Source organism: Trachemys scripta, chromosome 12, assembly GCF_013100865.1.
Source record: "Trachemys scripta elegans isolate TJP31775 chromosome 12, CAS_Tse_1.0, whole genome shotgun sequence".
NCBI lineage: Eukaryota > Metazoa > Chordata > Testudines > Emydidae > Trachemys > Trachemys scripta.
This window is the reverse complement of record NC_048309.1, coordinates 1,196,318-1,216,351: the sequence shown is the minus strand read 5'-3', so window position 1 is coordinate 1,216,351 and position 20,034 is coordinate 1,196,318. Positions and strand designations below refer to the sequence as shown.

Here is a 20,034-nt window from a genome sequence, read left to right as displayed (position 1 = left end):
TCTTCGGATCTCTGTATGCATCCGAAGAAGTGGGCTGTAGTCCACGAAAGCTTATGCTCTAATAAATTTGTTAGTCTCTAAGGTGCCACAAGTACTCCTGTTCTTTTTAAGGATACAGACTAACATGGCTGCTACTCTGAAACTTTTTTTTAATTAAATGAAAGACAGGCAACTGAAAACTTGGCTGTCCACATTATGCAGAAGAGCCTGGAAGTTGGGACCATGTGCAATGTGCAAAGGGGACAGCACGCTCAACGTCATTTTTTAATGGACATAAAAGCGGCATAGCTGGGGGCACTGGGCTGTTGAAGATGCCATCTTTAGAAGGAGACTTACAATTAAGGTCCTGTGCGCATAGAATCATGAGACATGGCTTGGCACTTCTGGTAAGAATATGAGTGCTAAGCCCCAGTCTCTTGCCAGATTCATTCAAACTTGGTTAACTATATTCTGTCTGCCTACATTTTCCCTGCTGTTTCAACTGAATATAGTTTGCTTCTTCGCTTCTTATCCCAAGCCAGTAGCATGTGTCTTGTGCAGGTCTACTGCGCACTCTTAAGCGCCTGCTGAGGCCCATTCCAGAAATGGCTGTATTTCAATGCCTGGTGCAGTAATGTCTGTATATACTGAAAAACACTTCAGGGTCCTTTGGACTGAAAAATGCTATTTATTTCTAAAAAGCGTGCTCCTTACATGCCTTCTGGGCACATTAACAACTTAGAACACCCCACAGGTCAACTTTGAAACGATGTATTGTTTGCAGCAGCCAGTAATTTAAACACTCCCCTACCAATTAGGGACACTTTTGTCTAAAACAAAAATAAAAATAACAAGGAGTCCGGTGGCACCTTAAAGACTAACAGATTTATTTGGGCATAAGCTTTCATGGGTAAAAACCTCACTTCTTCAGATGCATAAAATGTTTTTCCAGCTAACACCCTCTCAGGGAAAAGTACTGGTAAACCCATATGCCTTCCATGCTGCACTGAAAGGCAGACCATGCTCCTGTTCCACAAATAGGGATTTCCAGAGACAAGGATGTTCTACTGACTCCAACCTCCTGCCGCCCACAGTTCAAACCCAAAAACTATCAGGAGAAACAGCTCAAGTCATCCCAAACTTTCCTCTAAAACGATTTCCACTGGAAACATAGAACTGAATTAGTGCTACAAAAGCCATGAAAGAGTTAAAGAAAAATCCAGCATTTTCCTTGGATGTTCCCTGTGTATCCAGACACTTTCCAACCTAGACTCCAGGTTCTCATTTCTCTCTCCCTCTTATTTTTTAAATTAAAAAGCAATGAGACCGTAGCTGTAATGAAGGGCAAATGGGTTGCTGGATGCAAACTAATGTACCATAGTAAGAGGCTACATCACCAGAACGAATTCTAAATTAAAACTGCACCATGAAACCAACTCCAGTTCCTCTGAGCATGCAATCTAGATCATCAGCATTTACAAGCTATTTCGACCTCAATTATACTATCTTTTTTGGGGAGGAGGGGGGTGTTCTCTAATATGCAGTAACCGAGTTATTATGACAAATTATGAAAATGCCTGGAGTGTAATTATTAATGCTACCAACACATTTGCAACAGAATGTAATTGAATTCTCAGACAAACCTTGTTAAGCAGGAGTTAAGGTTTAAAGGATCATAAAAAATAAAGGAAAGAAAACTTTACAAGAATATTGCACTTATCAAACACGCATAATGAACAATCCAATAAATTCAAGGTTAAGATAAAATGTCTGGATTTCTGTTCATTTAGAAGTATAAAGAGAGAGTTAAGGTACCCAAACAACCTTAACTCTGCTCCCATAGCACATACTCAACATCATCTTAAAAGTTTTTCTCAAAATTACGTGGCTTTTTAAAAACATTTTTAAATGCTTACGGCAGAATGTGTGGGAGGCAGCAGAACATTTCACATCAGTCTTATACAACACAGAGTAGTGAGCCTTGCGGGTGCCAGCAAGCCTGTAAATAACGTATGTTTTGAAGAGCCTACAACATTTCCATATGCCCAGTTCCAGCTGTGCTCATTTTCATAGTTCTACTCTGTGATGTCAACTACTCAAGAAACACCTTCTAATTCTAACACAGGGAACTACAGGAGAACTTAAGTATTCAACAATATGGAAATGATTTACTATTTATATTGCTGTAGTGCCTTGAGGCGTCAATCAAGTCAAAGCCCCATTGCGCTAGGCACTGTACAAACATGCAGTAAATGACATTTCCTGCCCCAGAGAGCTAACAATCTAAAATTAAGTTGACAAGGTAGGTGAGCTAATTTCTTTAATTGGACCAACTTCTGTTGGTGAGAGAGACAGGCTTTCGAGCTTACACGGAGCTCTTCTTAAGGTCTGGGACACGTACTCCGAGAGTCACAGTTAAATACAAGGCAGAACAGACTGTTTAGTATGAGAAGTTAATACATATTTCAAGGGGCACGCTGAGTGCATTTCCCAGACCTGAAGAAGAGATCTGTATAAGCTTGAAAGTTTGTCTCTTCCACCAACAGAAGTTGGTCCAATAAAAAACATTACCTCAACCACCTGGTCTCTCTAATATCCTGGGACTGACAAGGATACACCACCACTGCATAAAATTAAATTGTACTTTACACTTACAGATACCTGGATGGATACAAATGTATGATTTTTAAATTAAAAAAAAAGATTTCTGTATTTAAAATCAGATTTTGTAAACACATTTTTCTTTCTAAAATAAACTGATTTACAATTAAATTTGAAATTATGACAAGCTATATTAAGCCCTAAACTGTAATATATTAAAATCATTTACATTAAATGAAAATAATTTTCAGGCAGTACATTTACTGCTGAAATTTTAAAGAAAGTCAAACCACTGAACCAGTGGAAGGTCACCAGCTAAGCAGTAGGAACCAGAGTTTGTTGAAGGGTTAAACCAACTTTTGATAGCAACAGTCTCTTCTGCAGATGCAGAGAGAATATACTCTTCATTTCAGTTTATTCAACTAGTTCAGATCAATGACTAGTTCATTTAAGTTGAGGAACCAATCAGGAGTTGGAAAAAAAAAAACAGGATGCTTTATTTCCTCTTCCAGTGTCTGAATAAAAATGAGGTCTGAGAGGATGAGATCTACTAGGTCTACTGTCTTGAAGGGCATGGTGATCAGAAACTATCAGTTCAGTTTATTAATTACAGATGTTACTTCCTTTGTTTATTAAATCAATTAGTTTTAAATGCAAAACATGTTTCAATAAACCTTTTTCTTATATATACACAGCACATAAAGTAGTTCTGACTAATGAAAAATAATTTTAAAATGGTTTTGTGCACTTTAATTAAATTCCAGTTTCCATCCAAAGAGAGCTTGATACAAATCACAAATTAAAAAAAAAATCTAGTAAATAAGAAATCATTTCATCATTATATAACAACAATAAAAAAGGAAAAATTAAGAATCTGAATAAATAGCTATATCAATGTTTAAATAAATGTATAGAAATACAGCATATCCTCCTGGTTAGCCAAAAGAATGACCAAATTTAACATAAAGACTATATTTAGTTGCAAATCAACATGTTGTAATGGTTACCAACCAATAAGAATCAACTTTTCTTTAGGAAAATAACTAAAAAATATAAACACAAAACAAGATTAAAATCGATTTTTTAAATTAAGTTTTCCTGCTTGCTAATTTAATTTAAATCACGATTAAACAACAGAGATTTAAAATAACTTTGATTTAAATCATTTAGACTTAAATCAATCCACCCTGACAGTACCCACTTGGGTTGATAACTAGTCTCCTGCTCTCTTATAAATAAAACCAACAGGGTCACAATTCTCCCATCATCTTTTTAAAAAAAAAAAAAAAAAAAAAAAAACTCTTGTAGAAAGCATTCGTGCCCCTTACAGCTGAAGAACAGCATGCTGGTATTTAAAAAACATTCATCATCTTCAAGTATACTTTAAAAAAACTGAAGTAGTTTTTGGTTCAACTGCTTGAGTCTCCTTGCAGATGATGTGGTTTCAATATCACATTTTCTTGTTTTAAAAAAATATATGTTTGTCTGCTCCCTGTTCCTGTGTGACAGACCCAGACATATGAAAAGGAAGAACCATCTGACTCTACGGGGTGGGAGGGTGAAATTTATATTCACAAAATGCTGTCAAATGCAAAACGTAAGTAAACTGATGAGAGAAAGTCTTTGTTTTTCCCTACTCTCTTTCAGTTATAGTTATTTTAGGTGTAATTTGTTAGGGCTGGTCCACACTAACCCCCCACTTCAAACTAAGATACGCAACTTCAGCTACGTGAATAATGTAGCTGAAGTCGAAGTATCTTAGTTCGAACTTTCCGCAGGTCCACACACGGCAGACAGGCTCCCCCGTTGACTCCGCGTACTCCTCTCGCGGAGCAGGAGTACCGGCGTCGACGGCGAGCACTTCCGAGATCAATCCGGGATCGATTTATCGCGTCCAGACAAGACGTGATAAATCCATCCCAGAAGATCGATTGCTTACCGCCGGACCCGGAGGTAAGTATAGACGTACCCTTAGTCTGGAATAGTTAATCCGCTTTAAATTTACATCCTACCTCTTTCCAGATTAACCCTCATGTGTAGGGAAGTCCTAACTCAAGGAACACGTTTTGAGCCCTGGCTGCTTCCTCAACGAATCAGGAAGATTTAAAGAAACATGCCTAACTTACTTATTTTAATAATACAAATATACCTGCTTTGCATGATGCAGAGGCAGAGTGACTTTGTTACTATGGAGCTCAGAAATAAGGGATAGAGTTCCCTTTGTGCGCAAATCTCAGCAACTTGCAACCAGCTCGAAAGAGCCATCAAGAAAGACTATCCATTAGTTGTCAATTTAGAATGACTTCTGAAAACGAGTCCCAAAACTCCAGCCATCTCTTTCCAACAACCTCTTAATCCTGTTTGTAACACTTGTGTTAAACCAGCCTGCTATCAATCTCACTTTCTCATTGCCATAACTCAAAAGAGATGAGCAATTTTAGGTAATGTGAAATCTAAATATTAAAAAAACCTAAACAACCAAGTATAAGAAAAATTCACAAATACTTCCCCAGAGCTGCAAGTCACACAAGCCAGCGAATACATAGGGAAGGGAACCTGTGCACTTCAGCCACATGGATGTAGTTTAAGTCTTAATTCTCCTTTAACTCCTTTCCTCTCCCCTTTCCTGCACTGGGTGCAAAAGTCATAAAAGGCAGCTTGCTACTGCTTAAGGGCACAAAAAGGAAAAAGTTGTGAAGTCATAAAAATCTGAAGATTTTTTCCCCACCGCAGATTGACACTGGCCAGTAAGAGCAGGAAAAAAATTAAGGTGATGACCCCTGGTAAATATTTGCATGGAAAGGGGATAAAAATTGATCAGACCACATCCAATAAGTCCTGCAGTTGTCTGCCTTTGTTTCATGCTGGGGAGTGATTCAGAGATGAATGAAGATATGCCAGTTACTGAAAGACTATACCACAAACAGCTGCCAAAAACTAGAAGGCTAGCCTTTAACAGACACCACAATCTTGCTGTAAGAAACCCATCTCTACCATCAAGCTCAAGTTAATAACCAAGGCAAATGTGCACAGACAGTGGCAGAACATGCACTGGCAAGAACAGGTTTAAAGGAACTTCTAGCACTGCCAAGACCCATCCACATAGTCAGCTGCGCACTTCCCAATACTTTTCCATCTTGCATGTTATCAAAGCCTGAAAGGAGAACAACGCCCTTTGTGCTCAGCAGAGCAATCTGAAAGCTCCCAAAAGAATCATCTCTCGAAATGTGAGATCTGAACTGTGTCCCAAAATAACTGAATTCAAATATGTTATTCTGAACCTCCTGCTGACTCGCTCATCAAAAGTTGGGTCATTCAGCATAAGACCAGAAGCCAGTGGTCAATTCAATCTTTGGCCTCTCTTCTGAAGGTAGGTCTATTGCAATTAGACACTCATGGCTGGCCAATGCCAGCTGACTCAGGCTAAGGGGATATTCAATTGCTGTGTAGACATTTGGGCTCAGACTGGAGCCCAGGCTCTGGGACCCTACAAGGTGGAAAGGTCTCAGAGATTGGGCTGCAGCCCAAGCCCACATGTCTACACCACAATTAAACAGCCCCTTAGCCAGAGCCTGATTTAGCTTGCACGGGCCACGCATGGATTTTTAATTGAAGTGTAGATATACCTTGAGACTGCAAAATGGAAGCCTGTTACAGTGGTTTTTGTGAGACTTAGATACAATCATTAGACATGCATATGAGAACCAGCAACTCACTTCACATAGGCAAGCAAGTCATAAGACAGGATGGGAAGTGATGCTTATTTCAGTTTTGTATTATTTTGCTCTGGTTTGTTTCTCCTGGGCCTTTTACAAGCTTTCCAGTCTATAGGAGGGGAGGGAGGCTGCACATGGAAAGGCAGAGTTCAGGATCATGTTTCAAGTTCATTATCTTAGCTTCAGGGCATTCATTCCTGATGAACTGGGCAATGAGGAACCTTGCAAGCATTCTAACCAGCATATGATGGCTGGTGCTACGGACTTTCAACCAGAGGGAATGACCAGAGTTGAAGTTACTGGGAACAGGTTATCAGTTGCAGGAGATACACTGGGTTAATAAGGTTGTAAATATTCACCAAGTCCACTGCCTCTCAAGCTGCACTAATTGTCTTCAGCTTCACCTGCATTCATTACACAGCAAATGTATGGCAAGTTATCTGTACACCATCATGCACCTGCACTAATTGAGACAGATCCCACTGTGAGCCAAGCTTAGCAAATTTAACCAGAGCTACAGTTGAAGAACATAACCCCAGCCTGTGCAGCCAAGCTTTACATTGATTCCTGCTTTCACTACTTCCTTTAATTTCACAAACACAGCCTATCTAAAACCAAAGCGGTTTGTAATTTCTACATACAGCAGTGAAATCTGCATCTCCCCTTCTCCCCACCAGAGACAACTGAAAGAGATGTCTGGAAATAACTGGAGTTGGCTCTGCCCCCTTAATTACCACTGTAATTGGAAACCAGACACAGAGGGTATGGGCACAGCATTTCTGGGCAAAACAGCAGCAATATTTAATCATCGGTTTAGACCATCTGCAACTGTTTTGCAGCAGCAGTGCATAAAGTTTATGGATTCCTGAGCTCTGTATCAACAACCAGGTGCTGGAGTCAGTTTAATTGTATTCTCTGCTGCAAGAGATTCCTTTTTCCATTTTGACCAGCACTTGGTGCAGAATTAGAGGCATACCGTCTGAAATCTTCCAAGCCAAATTTGGCACTGAGGGAGCACAGCTTCTTGATTAAGTAGGGACACATATTAACTGTTCAGAGAGGAGAAATCTGAAACAATATAAGGAAAGCAATTATTATGGTTTGTGATGGGGAAAGCAGAGAAGACCAAGGGACTTTGCAGAATGGCCACAATAGAACAGGATTTTAATTATGTGGCTTTTTGTCTGGTGGAGAAAAAGTGCAGATACCCTCAATAATCATGTACTAGGAGGCACCGCTGGAGCAGGGATTATCCAATATTATCAAGATGGTTTATCCCACTAAATCTATTTCCTTTGCTTGCAGGGGTGAGAATCGGTGGACTTTGATCCTTTCCAGCTTCTGTTCTATAAAAACATAAGAACAGCCATACTGGGTCAGACCAAAGGTCCATCTAGCCCAGTGTCCTGTCTTCCAACAGTGGCCCATGCCAGGTGCCCCAGAGGGAAGGAAGAGAACAGGGAATCAAGTGATACATTCCTTGTCGCCCATTCCCAGCTTCTGGCAAACAGAGGCTAGGAACACCATTCCTGCCCATCCTGGCTAATAGCCATTGATGGACCTCTCCTCCATGAATTTTTCTAGTTCTTTTTTGAACTCTGTTATAGTCTTGGCCTTCACAACACGGGTGACCAGACATCAAGTGTGAAAAATCGGGACAGGGGGTTGGGGGTAATAGGAGCCTATATAAGAAAAAGACCCCAAAATCGGGACTGTCCCTATAAAATTGGGACATCTGGTCACCCTACAACACCCTCTGGCAAGAAGTTCCATAGGTTGACTGTGCGTTGTGTGAAAAAATACTTTCTTCTGTTTGTTTTAAACCTGCTGGCTATTAATTTCATTTGGTGACTCCTAGTTCTTGTGTTATCAGAAAGAGTAAATAACACTTCGTTATTTGCTTTCTCCACACCAGTCATGATTTTATAGACCTCTATCATATCCCCCCTTAGTCGTCTCTTTCCAAGCTGAAAAGTCCCAGTCTTATTAATCTCTCCTCATATGGCAGCCGTTCCATACCCCGAATAATTTTTGTTGCCCTTTTCTGAACCTTTTCCAAGTCCAATCTCTCTTTTTTGAGACCATATCTGCACGCAAGATATTCAAGATGTGGGCATAACATGGATTTGTATAGAGGCAATATGATATTGTCTGTCTTGCTGTCTATCCCTTTCTTAATGATTCCCAACATTCTATTCGCTTTTTTGACTGCCACGGCACATTGAGTGGATGTTTTCAGAGAACTATCCACAATGACTCCAAGATCTCTTTCTTGAGTGGTAACAGCTAATTTAGACCCCATCGTTTTATACGAGTAGTTGGGATTATGTTTCCCAGTGTGCATTACTTTGCATTTATCAACAATGAATTTTATCTGCCATTTTGTCGCCCAATCACCCAGTTTTGTGAGATCCTTTTGTAGCTCTTCGCAGTCTGCCTGGGACTTACTACCTTGAGTAGTTTTGTATCATCTGCAAATTTTGCCACCTCACTGTTTACCCCTTTTTCCAGATCATTTATGAATATGTTGAATAGGACTGATCCCAGTACAGACCCCTGGGGGACACCACTATTTACCTCTCTCCATTCTGAGAGCTGACCATTTATTCCTACCTTTTGTTTCCTATCTTTTAACCAGTTACCGATCCATGAGAGGACCTTCCCTCTTATCCCATGACAGCTTACTTTGCGTAAGAGCCTTTGGTGAGGGACCTTGTCAAAGGCTTTCTGAAAAACTAAATACAAGATATCCACTGGATCCCCCTTGTCCACATGCTTGTTGACCCCCACAAAGAATTCTATGTTTCAGCTACCAGTCCAATAATGGAAGCATCACTCCCTTAACCCCCAACCCAGTTTTGACTGAAAGCTGCAAGATTAAAAAAAAAAAGAAAAATTATTATAAGTATCCACAAGTAGAGAACAGGTTGAGTGGCAAGACCAGCAGCCAAATCCATGAGAACGGAGAGGAAGAGAGAATTTCTTCATCCACTGCCTCCCAACAATACAGTTATGTTGTCCTTCAAAAATTATCCATAGCCCTGTAGTAGAAAGATCATTTCCCTGGGAAATAGGAATTCAAAAGGTTTAGAGAAATCAGAGATGATATCAAATATTTCCAAGTAGATGTGAGCAAGCCCTCCCCTCCAGAGTAGAATAGAATCAAACAGGGACCTATCTTTCATTTTGAAACAAGAAAAATGTGAGGAATAAATCGTCCTTTCCAGAAGAGCTGCTGAAACAAGCGAACTGAATGAAATACAATGCAACTTTGTATTTTATTACATCTTACATACAAACAAATTGCGCCACAAAATACTTAGAAATAAATAACAGAGCCTGAGAAAAATGAGAAAGTAGAAACCAGTGAGAAATGAATGTTTTCACTTGGGATTGGAAATTGGATGGAAAGTTGGTAAGATGGAGAGATACAAGAGCAACAGAGGGAAAGGATCTCATATCAATAGCAGCAAGATTAGTACTGACAGTCAGCACAGACAGATGGCTGGATGGATAGGAAGGGGATTGGAAACAGGGAAGATCGGAGATGCAGAAAGAGCAAGTTGTAACGATGCTGGTTCTGGTGGGACACAACTGAGCATGCCAGTTCAGGACAAATTGCTTAAAGCAGGGCAGTCACAGCCCAAGGCTGGGGTTTTTCCACCTCTAAGGCAAACCAAACCAGCCAGACAAAGAGGACTTTGGTCTCACCCCACTGGCTAACCACAAGTCACACAAGCAATTCCCTTAGACACTCCAGTTTCCCAGTATCACCACCAGTGACACTCATTATGGGGACAAATGGTTATGAAAACCAATACCCCAGTAAAAGAAAAAAGGTTCTCCTGATCCCAAAGGATCAAGCCCCAGACCCAGGTCAATATACAAATCAGATCTTACCCACAAATCACGCTGTTGCCAATCCTTTAGAATCCAAAATCTAAAGGTTTATTCATAAAAGGAAAAAGATAGAGATGAGAGCTAGAATTGGTTAAATGAAATCAATTACATACAGTAATGGCAAAGTTCTTGGTTCGGGCTTGTAGTAGTGATGGAATAAACAGCAAGTCTCTGGAACATCCACAGCTGGGATGGGTCATCTGTCCTTTGTCTAAAGCTTCCATTTGTAGCAAAGTCCCTCCAGAGGTAAGAAGCAGGATTGAAGACCAGATGAAGATGAGGCATCAGACTTTTATAGTCTTTTCCAGGTGTAAGAACACCTCTTTGTCCTTACTGTGGAAAATTTCAGCAAAATTTGTCCAGAGTCTGGAGTCACATGGGCAAGTTCCTGCATACTTTGCTGAGTTACAAGGCGTAGCTGCCTTCTCTGAATGGGTCAATTGTATAGCTGATGGTCCTTAATGGGCCATCAAGCAGGCTAGGCAGAGCTAACACCAACTTGTCTGGGATGTTACCCAGAAGCATAGCATAAGTTTGAAATACAGACAGTATAGAGCCAATATTCATAACTTCAACTACACAGAAACTACCTAAAGTCAATGGAAGTTTTTCCTCTCCACCTCATAACGGTACTGCAGAAATTTAAACAACACACCCTAACTAATGGGCTGCCTCTGTCACAGGCAAGTAAACAGAGCATATTCACAAGTGCTCTCTCCCCTAGAGGGAGATATCCTAAGGTTATAACAAATCCCACTTCCAGAAAGTTCTAAGGACTGCAGAAATAATCTACCTGAACATCTTTTAAATTGGAGTTTTATACTTACGTATATGTTGGCTAATACATGAAAGAGTTTTTGGTTTCATACTGTACTGAACTATTAGGCAAAGAACTAGTTTGTTCAAGAATGAATCTCGAAGTCCTTAGTAGCATGTGTGTGTAAATGCCTGAAGAGGGATCCCAACATTATAAATCACCATACAAGTTTCATTCAGTTGCCCACAGGACAGTATTCCGGGCTCACTGCGGTCAGGGGAAATAAGTGGTTTGCTACATCTGACAAGAAAAAGTTCAAACATTCTCTGATAAGGCTATTATGGTTGTAGGCTAACAAGAGAACAAACTTCATGAAATAATATATACTACTCAAGAGGAGGTAAACTGGATTTAAAAGGATCTGGATAAAATACACTCAAAAGTGACTTGTGCAACATAATGGCTGATAGTAATGAAGACGGCTGTGAAATGAGCATAGGCTCTATTCAGGAAAAGGATTTAGGACAATCTAAAGCCACATTTTCAACAGTTAAGAAAACAAGAACAATTGGAGATGTCAGCAGAGTACCAATATGTTGCAGAGGTCACCCAACCTTCTGGGTAAAGCTTGAGGTGCCATATTTCAGGAATTAGAAGACACCCACAAGAAAGCAGCATGGAATGCCAGGGACCACAGACACAGTATTAGGAAATTTTATTCATATTTGTTGGAAGAGAGAGTAGACACCTCCAACACATCCATTTCTAAAGTTGAGGGCTATGAGAAGGTAGATGAACACTATTCAAGAGAATAATATAGTAGACTAAGAACCAAAAGTTCTCAAACTATACATAAGAAAAGACCTGATACCAAGGTTATGAGGGAAATTTTATTACTAAGAATAGTCAGTAGGATTATCAGATTAAGTCTTTTAAAAAACAAACATCTCCTGTGTCACAAACTGCACCACATCATATTAGAAATGAAGGATTTTAGAAATCGTATGTTCTTTTCACCATTAATGTTGACATTTACTTTTTGCATTTCATTCAGCTGGAATAACAAAAATAGACTTGTCAATTTCACTTTCCTGCTACAATATTTGAGGAGAAACACTACAGAAAAAAAATTTTTAGACAGATTGTGATTAAAAACAATTTCAGAAAAGTGTGAAGACATTGCCATTGGTCTTGTAAGTTTTCTGCCTAAAGTGACCTAACAGTGTCCCATTACAGACCAAAGGCACAGACTGACACTGCCCTATGGGGACACACAAATAAACATTAGACAGTTAATAGAAAGGTATGCAAGACGTATGACAATGACAGGCAGGTGGAAAGATCTACATAGGTCCCATGGTCCTTTCATCCCAAGACATTACAAACTCTATGTATGGGAGGGAGGGAAGGCCAATTTGTGGATCCAAGAACTTCACTAGTTTGCCACTACCAATGGGAATGTCTCTTAAGGACTGACTACTGGCCCTCCCTGGACAGCCAGCAAGATAAGTCGCGATTTAAGACAAATTGGTGGCAAAGATTTTTACATTGCTTTCTGCTGAAAAGAAAGATCATTTTGCTTGGGGAACAAACCAAAAGCACACGCCACCCTCAAACGTTCTACGATAAACCTTCGATACCAAACCCCTCCGTCCATTTCCAACAGTTGCACTTGACAGCTCTTCGTAAGGTCAGTGTTGGGTCAAAGTCGCAGGCAGGCGGTAGCCGGCCCGTTGAGCCGGGGCACGCCGGGGTGGCCCCACATCCGGCGCAGTTACACAGACGTGAGCGTGGCCCACTCTCACGCTTGGCGAGGCCACGGGCCACGTCCTCGCACGAGCCACGTCCTCGCCCGGCCTGTCCCTTTGCTAACTCCGAGCCGGTGTCACTGCACCGGAGTCTCCTGCTGCTAGCGGCCCCCGGCCCCCCACCACTGCCCCCCCCGTGGCACAAGGGCAGAACGGGGCCCTGGGGGGGGGGATCTCCCACGGGCCCTGCCAGCCCCCGCCCCGAGCAGGCTGCAGGCGGAGCCCCTCCCCTCCCCCCGCACGCGGGGGTCACACACCCGCCCCCCGCACAGGCTCCGGCACTCGGGGGGGGCAGGGACAGGCGTTGGGCCCCCCGGGCCCCTGTGAGGCCGGAGCGCCCCCGGAGGGGGAAGGAGCCGGCCCCGCCCGCCGGCCGCCCCTCACCTGGTAGCTGAGCAGCTCACCCACGTCCATGACCCCCGCGCAGCGGCACCCGCCAACTGCCGCAAAACCCGAGGGATGGACAACACGCTGCCGTAAAGCGCGGCGCAAAAAAAAAGCGGCTCCCCCTAGGGGCAAGCGGGAGCCGCGCTGCCGTAAAGCGCGACGGAGGGGGGCGCCACACTGCTGTGAAGCCTGCTGGAGCGCGAGTCACGTGCCCTCAAACGCAACACTCCCGGACGCTCGGAGGCGCGTGGGGGGGTTGGCGCGCGGTCGAGGGGCGGGGCCGTGCTGGGCAGAGGGGGCGGGGCCGTGCTGGGCAGAGGGGGTGGGGCTGAGGGGCGTGGCCGTGCTGGGCAGGTGGGGCACTGGGGCGGGGCCGTGCTGGGCAGGTGGGGCACTGGGGCGGGGCCATGCTGGGCAGAGAGGGGGCAGGTGAGGCACTGGGGCGGGGCCGTGCTGGGCAGAGGGGGGCAGGTGGGGCACTGGGGTGGGGCTGTGCTGGGTAGGTGGGGCAGAGGGGGGCAGGTGGGGCACTGGGGGGGGCCATGCTGGGCAGAGGGGGGCAAGTGGGGCACTGGGGCGGGGCCATGCGGGGCAGGTGGGGCACTGGGGCGGGGCCGTGCAGGGCAGGGCTGGGCTGTGTTAGCAGCGTCCTGCTTCACCCTGCTGCAGGTTGCCCTGTTGGGGGGGGGGGGCGAGCTAGCCCTTTGCACCCCTCCCCACAACACGTGCTAATAATTAATCCGGGGCCTGGCCCCTGAGCCATTTCTGACTCAGCTTCCGCCTGGTGCCCGCTCAGCTCCCAGCTTGCCCAGTGTGTTCTCCCCCGAGTACGGGCAGTACGGCGCGGCCACTGTTAGAGGGGGCAGAGCCAGGGCGTGGGCCTGGGACTAGATTCTCACGGGGATTTCGGTGCTGCAGCGCCCGGCAGCCCTGTGACACTCATAGCCCCGAGGTGGGCACCCAGGCTCCCCTTGATAGGCGTGGGAAGAGGTGGGCACCTAAGAAACGGATTCATGGAAACCAGCAGGCTGAACGAGGAACTGCCAAAGCCAGCCGGGGTGAAATGCAGGGCCAATGCGCCAGGCCCAGGGCCCATGTTCACAGGGGTATTTGGCACCTAACTGCCATTGATCCGGGCATTGGGCACCTGACTGACAGGCTGGAGGGAGGCGCCTCTTTCGTCTTGAGATTCCCAGCCACAAACCCTCCTCTGGAGTCAGCCCATTCCTGTGCAGGGAGCCAGTAGCCAATGGTCAGGGAACTCACCAAGGAATCTGGGACACTTGTTCTGCCTGATTTGGTGGAGGATTTGAACTAGGTCTCTTGTGGTATGTTTTCGCTGCAATTAGACACCCGCGGGTGGCCCATGCCAGCTGACTCGCAGTCACAGGGCGCAGGCTAAGGGGCTGTTTAACTGTGGTGTAGACCTTCTGGCCTGGGCTCCAGGCTGAGCTCTGGGACCCTCCCATCTCGCAGCATCCTGGCTAGAGCCCCAGCTTGAACACAAGCCTGCACATGTACACTGCATTAAACAGCCCCTTAGCCTTAGTCAGCTGGCATGGGCCAGCCACAGGTGTTTAATCCAGTGTAGACACACCCTTACAGCTCTGGGGAGTGCCCTGACCACCAGGCCATTGGGTCTCTCGAGATTGCCTGCTGGATCTGGTCCATTTTGTGTAAAGAATTAAACATTCATTGAGAGAGAAGTGGGGGGGGTGGGTGAGAGATGGACACTCTATAGCCCCGTGATCAGGGTATTCTCAGGGGAGACTCAGGCTCGAGTCCCAGCTCCAATGAATATTTAGCTATTTATCCAACACGTCAGCAGGAGAGATTGCATAAGCCCCACCCCAGCCTTGCCAGTAGTCTGGTGGTCAGGCCCCTCCCTTGGGATGGGGAAGAACCAGGTTTGATTCCTCAGCCTGCCTCGGTTAGAGCAGGAATTGAACTCCCTCCTCCCCAGAGAATGTCCCAACGGGCTTACCCCCATCTGCTTTTTGCACAGGGCAGGCGAACTCCGAGCAACGGTAGCAGCTCAGACAAGAGAGGTGGAGGAATGCCCAGCGTGAGAATCCGGCCAGGGTGCTGAGCATCTCGGTGACCTTAGCACTTAGGTGACTTTGCAAGTGCTCAGGAGTGGAGTTGGGAGGCGGCCAAGCGGTGGTTTTGGGAGTATCAGTCGTGTCCAAAGTTGGATTTAGGCAGCTAAATCCTTTTGTGAATCCACCCCGATGGTCAGCAGTGCTGCGCATCCCCCACCCCACCTGAATTCAAAAAGGGCTGTGGAGATGTAGCTCTGGCGACAATCAGGCCTTCGCAGACTTGCCGGAGGGTACCCAGCAAGTCTGCCGCAGAGCTACCATTCTGGTGCAGAAAACAGATCAACATCTGCATGGAGGAGATGTGTCAAATCCCACTGGTTACCGAGGACATGACAGACAGTCAGTTTTGCTTTTCAGCTGAATATGAAGCAATGACTAGCAGCATTTGTTGACTTTTAAAAAAAGGAATGATGACGACAGAGAGCCAAACTGTCCAAAATCTTATCAAATATATTTTAGCTGTTCTTTAAAAATCAGCTTTGAGGTAAAAATCTTTTGTAGCATAACACAGTAGCTATTACAGTTATCTCAGCAGGTGTCTACTCTAAGGACAGTCATGAAATTAAAAATATATATAACATTTTCCAAGAAAGAAGCCCCTAGCATCCCCTGTTGTTTCAATAAAGTCTAGGAGATAGCAGTCACGACAAAATTAACTCAACAAATCTGCACTCTAAAGAAGAGACAAGTAAAGGATAATTATTGGATCCTCTGCCTTTCTTTTATTGAGTATTCAGATAATTCTCCAGCTGTGAAGGCAAAACACAGTCATTCTATGAGTATTGACATATACTTGTGAGCATGATACAGTTATTGGAAAGCTTGACAAGTGATGCTAATAAATAAGACATACAGAGTTGCAAAATAAAGTACATAAAGAGGTAAGAGCCGACCCTCAGTGTACAGACAGGAGCATAAACCTGGCATACGTACGAACCTCAGACAACATTCACTTTTGTATTCAAAGTGCCATTATGTTTTGTTGCTCTAACTTCCCTTGTCTCCTCTTTTGTTGCTTTTGTTCCTGTTGAATGATATTATCTGCCTAAAATGATGTTTTTCCTTTCACTGTGTAATAATACTTTGGGCATATAGTTCACCCAAAGATCTCACCGTGGTTTACACACAGAGATTACCTTACAGAGGGGCTGTGAGATTTAATTAGGTAAGTATTGACCCATATCCTGCAGAGACTTACACGCTTGGACATTAAGGGGAAGTGTGTGAAGTCCAGCACATGGGTAAATCTTTGCAGACTCCGAGCCTTCCTATGCCCATCTTGCAGGTGGGGAAAGTGAGGCAGAGAGAGGTTGTTACTAATTCATAAACTGCAAATAGCAGCTCTACTAATTGTTTGCATTTAGACAGCGCTTGCCAGCTCCCAAGTACCTTACAGACACTATTTCATCCTTGCAGAAACCCCTGAAAGAAAGGTGGGTAAGTAGCATCATTCTGATTTTACAGATTGGGAAACTGAAGAAGAAAAGGGAGGCCACAGCAGGAGTCAGTCTCAGAGACTGGATTAGGACCCAGGCTTTTTGGGGGGCTCAAACCCCACCTCTTTGTAGACCCTCTGTCGCCGAGAGATTCTGCTCGTCTCCCATCAGCTTTTCAAAATAACCAGGGGGCTTCCTTGCTTTTGCTTTTATTGTCTTGCCATTGGTTCCCTAATACTAAGATCTCTGAAGTGTGCTGGGAAGGCAGAGGGTGAAACCATGATGCACAGGACAATGCAAGTGTCAGTGAAGCAACTGTCATCAGTTACCAGAGCCGCTCTTGGACATGTTCCCATCTCACACTCTGCCTGGCCAAATAAGGCTCCAAAACAACCTTATTGCTGTCTGCAAAACTGAATTCTGTCCCAGCTGCCGCAGGGCAGGATTCAATAACGCAGTGTTTTTATCCAATAAAGGGAGCTGGAGCATGGGGACAAAATATCAAATTAAAAACAAATACAGAAACAAAACGGAGTAAAAAGAAACGCCAGGGGAATGTAGGGCTGGAGGAAGCAATGTGCCCTTGGTCCTGGGATCAGAACTGGAGCCTGGTCTGGATGCCAGCAGAGAGCAGCCAAATGCACTGAGAAGTAGAAGCATTTTTCATGCTTGAGGGAAGGAGTGTTGATTCATGGGCTCATGACTGAGAGCGTCCAAAGGAGCACAACCATGGACCAATCCATCCTTGGTACAAATCCCCTAAAGACAATGGGGTTACTCCAGAAATTATAGTGGCCCCACTTCTGTAACAAGTAGGTCAGCTGCTGGAAGAAAGGCAGAGTGTCTAGTAGTTAAACCAGAGGACTGGGAACCAGGAGACCTGGGTTCTATTCCTACCTCTCACTGGTTTCCTGTGTGGCATATCACCTAACCTCTCTGAGCATCAGATTTCCTCATCTGTAAAATGGAGATAATGCTATGTACCCACCTGTATGGAAGCGCTTTGAAATCCTCAGCTGAAAGGTGTGGTAGAAATGCCAAGTACAATTCAACTAAAGGCTTGGGGGAGCAGGGCCTCTGCTGTCTACCCCTGAAAACGCAGCGAGTCAGGAGCTCTCTGCATAGCCTAAAACAATGTCTCTCCGTGGGGGATGGGTGTGGTTTGCTTGCACAGAGAAGCTGCTTCCCCAGACAGAGGGAAATGCCAAGTCTCTCCAGGGACTCGGCATTCATACACCTCCCAGCCCCGCCCTGGCACCAACCCCTGATCCTGCAAGCGGCTCCCACAGGCAGAGCTCCGTGCCCATGTGGAGCAGCTTGCAGGGCGAGGGCTTTGATTTGTCACCAGCAGCTAAACAGCAGAGTCAGGGGCACACAAACAGGGCCCGAGCCAGAGGGATGAAAAACAGCTCCTGCCATTCAGGCTCCAAGGTCTCCCCTGGGGAAGGAATGAAAGGAACTACGATGAGTTCTCTTGGAGGTGAGAGACTGAACAGCGCTGCTGTTACAGCAGCAGCATAAACCGGACAGCGCCTGCGAGCAGGCGCATGGCAAGCTCAGAGCTCCTCAGCCGTACAAGGGACCTGCCTGCTGGTCCAGCGCTGGCTCTTCTCTGGCCAGAGAGCAGGAATAGTGTCAGACGGTGCCAGGCGTTTTGCAAAGCAGACACACACCCTGCCGGCCGGGGACTAGGCTGAGCCCGCCCCTCACTTGCTTTCCTTGTGCAAGTTTACAGGCAGGTCTGCAGAGATGAAGACTCGAGGGGCGACGCAGTGGCCCCCATGGAAGTCAATGGGAGTTTTGCCATGACCTCAGTGGGGCCAGGACTGCACCCAAAGATTGCAGCCTTCGTGGCAGGCCGGGCTGTCCCAGCCAGCCAGCAGACAGTGGGACAGTGAGCCTTGTGGGGGTGAGGGGAGCCCCAACATGCAATGGCTGTTCTGCCTATTCCACCAGCGAATGTCACTTACTTACGTTAGGACATCCCACGGCTACCAAGGAAACACGGAAAGGTGCTGGCGACTCGCACTACTCCCCTGGAATCTCCTCCCTCCCCCCCAGGGCTCTTCCCACAAACTCATTTATCACCTGCACAGTAGCTCAGCAAGCGAACGAAGCCGAGCTGGGACGTGCATTCAGCCCCGACTTTCGGTCGTCCATCACCCAGCCGACAAGAGCTTCCCACAGATAAAGTTATGACAAGCGTCTCCAGCCCATTCTCTCAGCTGTTGCATCCCCGTTTCCATCATCTCAGACATTATAAGCAATCAGCTGAGCAGGGCCTCTGACAACACATCAGGAGTGTCAAGACTGCAGCTCTGGGAGGCAGAAGTGAAGGGGAAAGGCTTCATCCTGGTACCCATAAACCCAGAGCAGACCATTCAGCGTAGCGGCTGCAGGCTTGGCGTCTTTCACAGCTTGCCAAAACTGTGGTTGGCTTTTGCTGCGCTCTGCCTTGAAACATCTGGTCCCAAAGACTCCCCTGCAGACACTCCTCCCCCCTCACTTCAGCACTATAGGGCCAGGCTGAGGACTGCACGAGACCTCGCAGGGTCCTAGAGGCTGGGCTGCAGCCAGAGCCCGAAGGGCCACACCAATTAAACAGCCCAGCGAGCTCCAGACAGCTGGCACAGGCCAGCCGCGGGGGTCGAACTGCAGTGTAGACACACCCTTTGTTCTGTCTTTTTGCACTAACCTTTTACTGAATAAGGTTCTCTGTGAATCACTGAGCTCTTGTTGCTTCCTCCGGCAGCACTGGGACAGTGCGGGCTCCTCCCGGAGGCGGTGCAGAAATGCAGCGTCTGCAATAGATATACGGGACTGATTCTCCCTGCCCTGCCCCTCACATTGTCATTCACCCTGTGCAAAGTGAGTGCAATATGCTACCAAGTCCAAACAGTTCAGAACAAAGCTGCACCACTGGGCTGTCTGCACGCTGCTGTCAATCAGCGCTGAGATACCTTTGAGGCTCTCTTTCACTTACCCACTGTCAGATGTCGCTTCCTCCCCGTTCTAGGGACACTGTCATTCCTCTAGTAGCAGAAGACGATCTAGGTCAGCACATGCAGTGATACCTTGGCCACTGAGTCCGAGCAGGGCTTGCACTGGAAGAGAGCAGCAGTGACTCTGGGGAGGGCCCTGGGCTGGGAGTCAGAAGAACTGACTTCTATTCCTGGCTCTGCCACTGACTTGCTGCGTGACCTTGGGAAAGTCACTTCCCCTCTCTGGGCCTCTGTCTCCCCTCCCACCTGCTGTCTGCTTAGATTGTGGCTCTCACTAGTGGTCATGCAGCGCCTGGCACAGTGCGCTCCCTAGTCTCAGCTGGGGCCTCTAGCTGCTGCCATAACA

At 45.8% G+C, this 20,034-nt stretch overlaps 1 protein-coding gene and 1 long non-coding RNA gene across 2 annotated transcripts in view; both read right to left on the bottom strand.

The window, feature by feature from the left end:
- Positions 1-13,303, bottom strand: part of CTNNBL1 (catenin beta like 1) — a 92,698-nt gene extending 79,395 nt beyond the window's left edge. Inside the window, exon 1 of the mRNA XM_034787124.1 lies at positions 13,146-13,303. Coding sequence (XP_034643015.1) covers positions 13,146-13,175 — 30 coding nt within the window. The 5' untranslated portion in view covers positions 13,176-13,303. The remainder of the gene's footprint in view (positions 1-13,145) is intronic.
- Positions 13,304-15,714: 2,411 nt separating this feature from the next.
- Positions 15,715-19,785, bottom strand: LOC117885325. The gene is made up of 3 exons (XR_004647788.1): positions 19,670-19,785; positions 19,382-19,487; positions 15,715-19,004 (listed from the first exon to the last, which is right to left on the bottom strand). It is a non-coding gene; the product is annotated as an uncharacterized LOC117885325 (long non-coding RNA).
- Between the last annotated feature and the right edge of the window lie 249 nt (positions 19,786-20,034).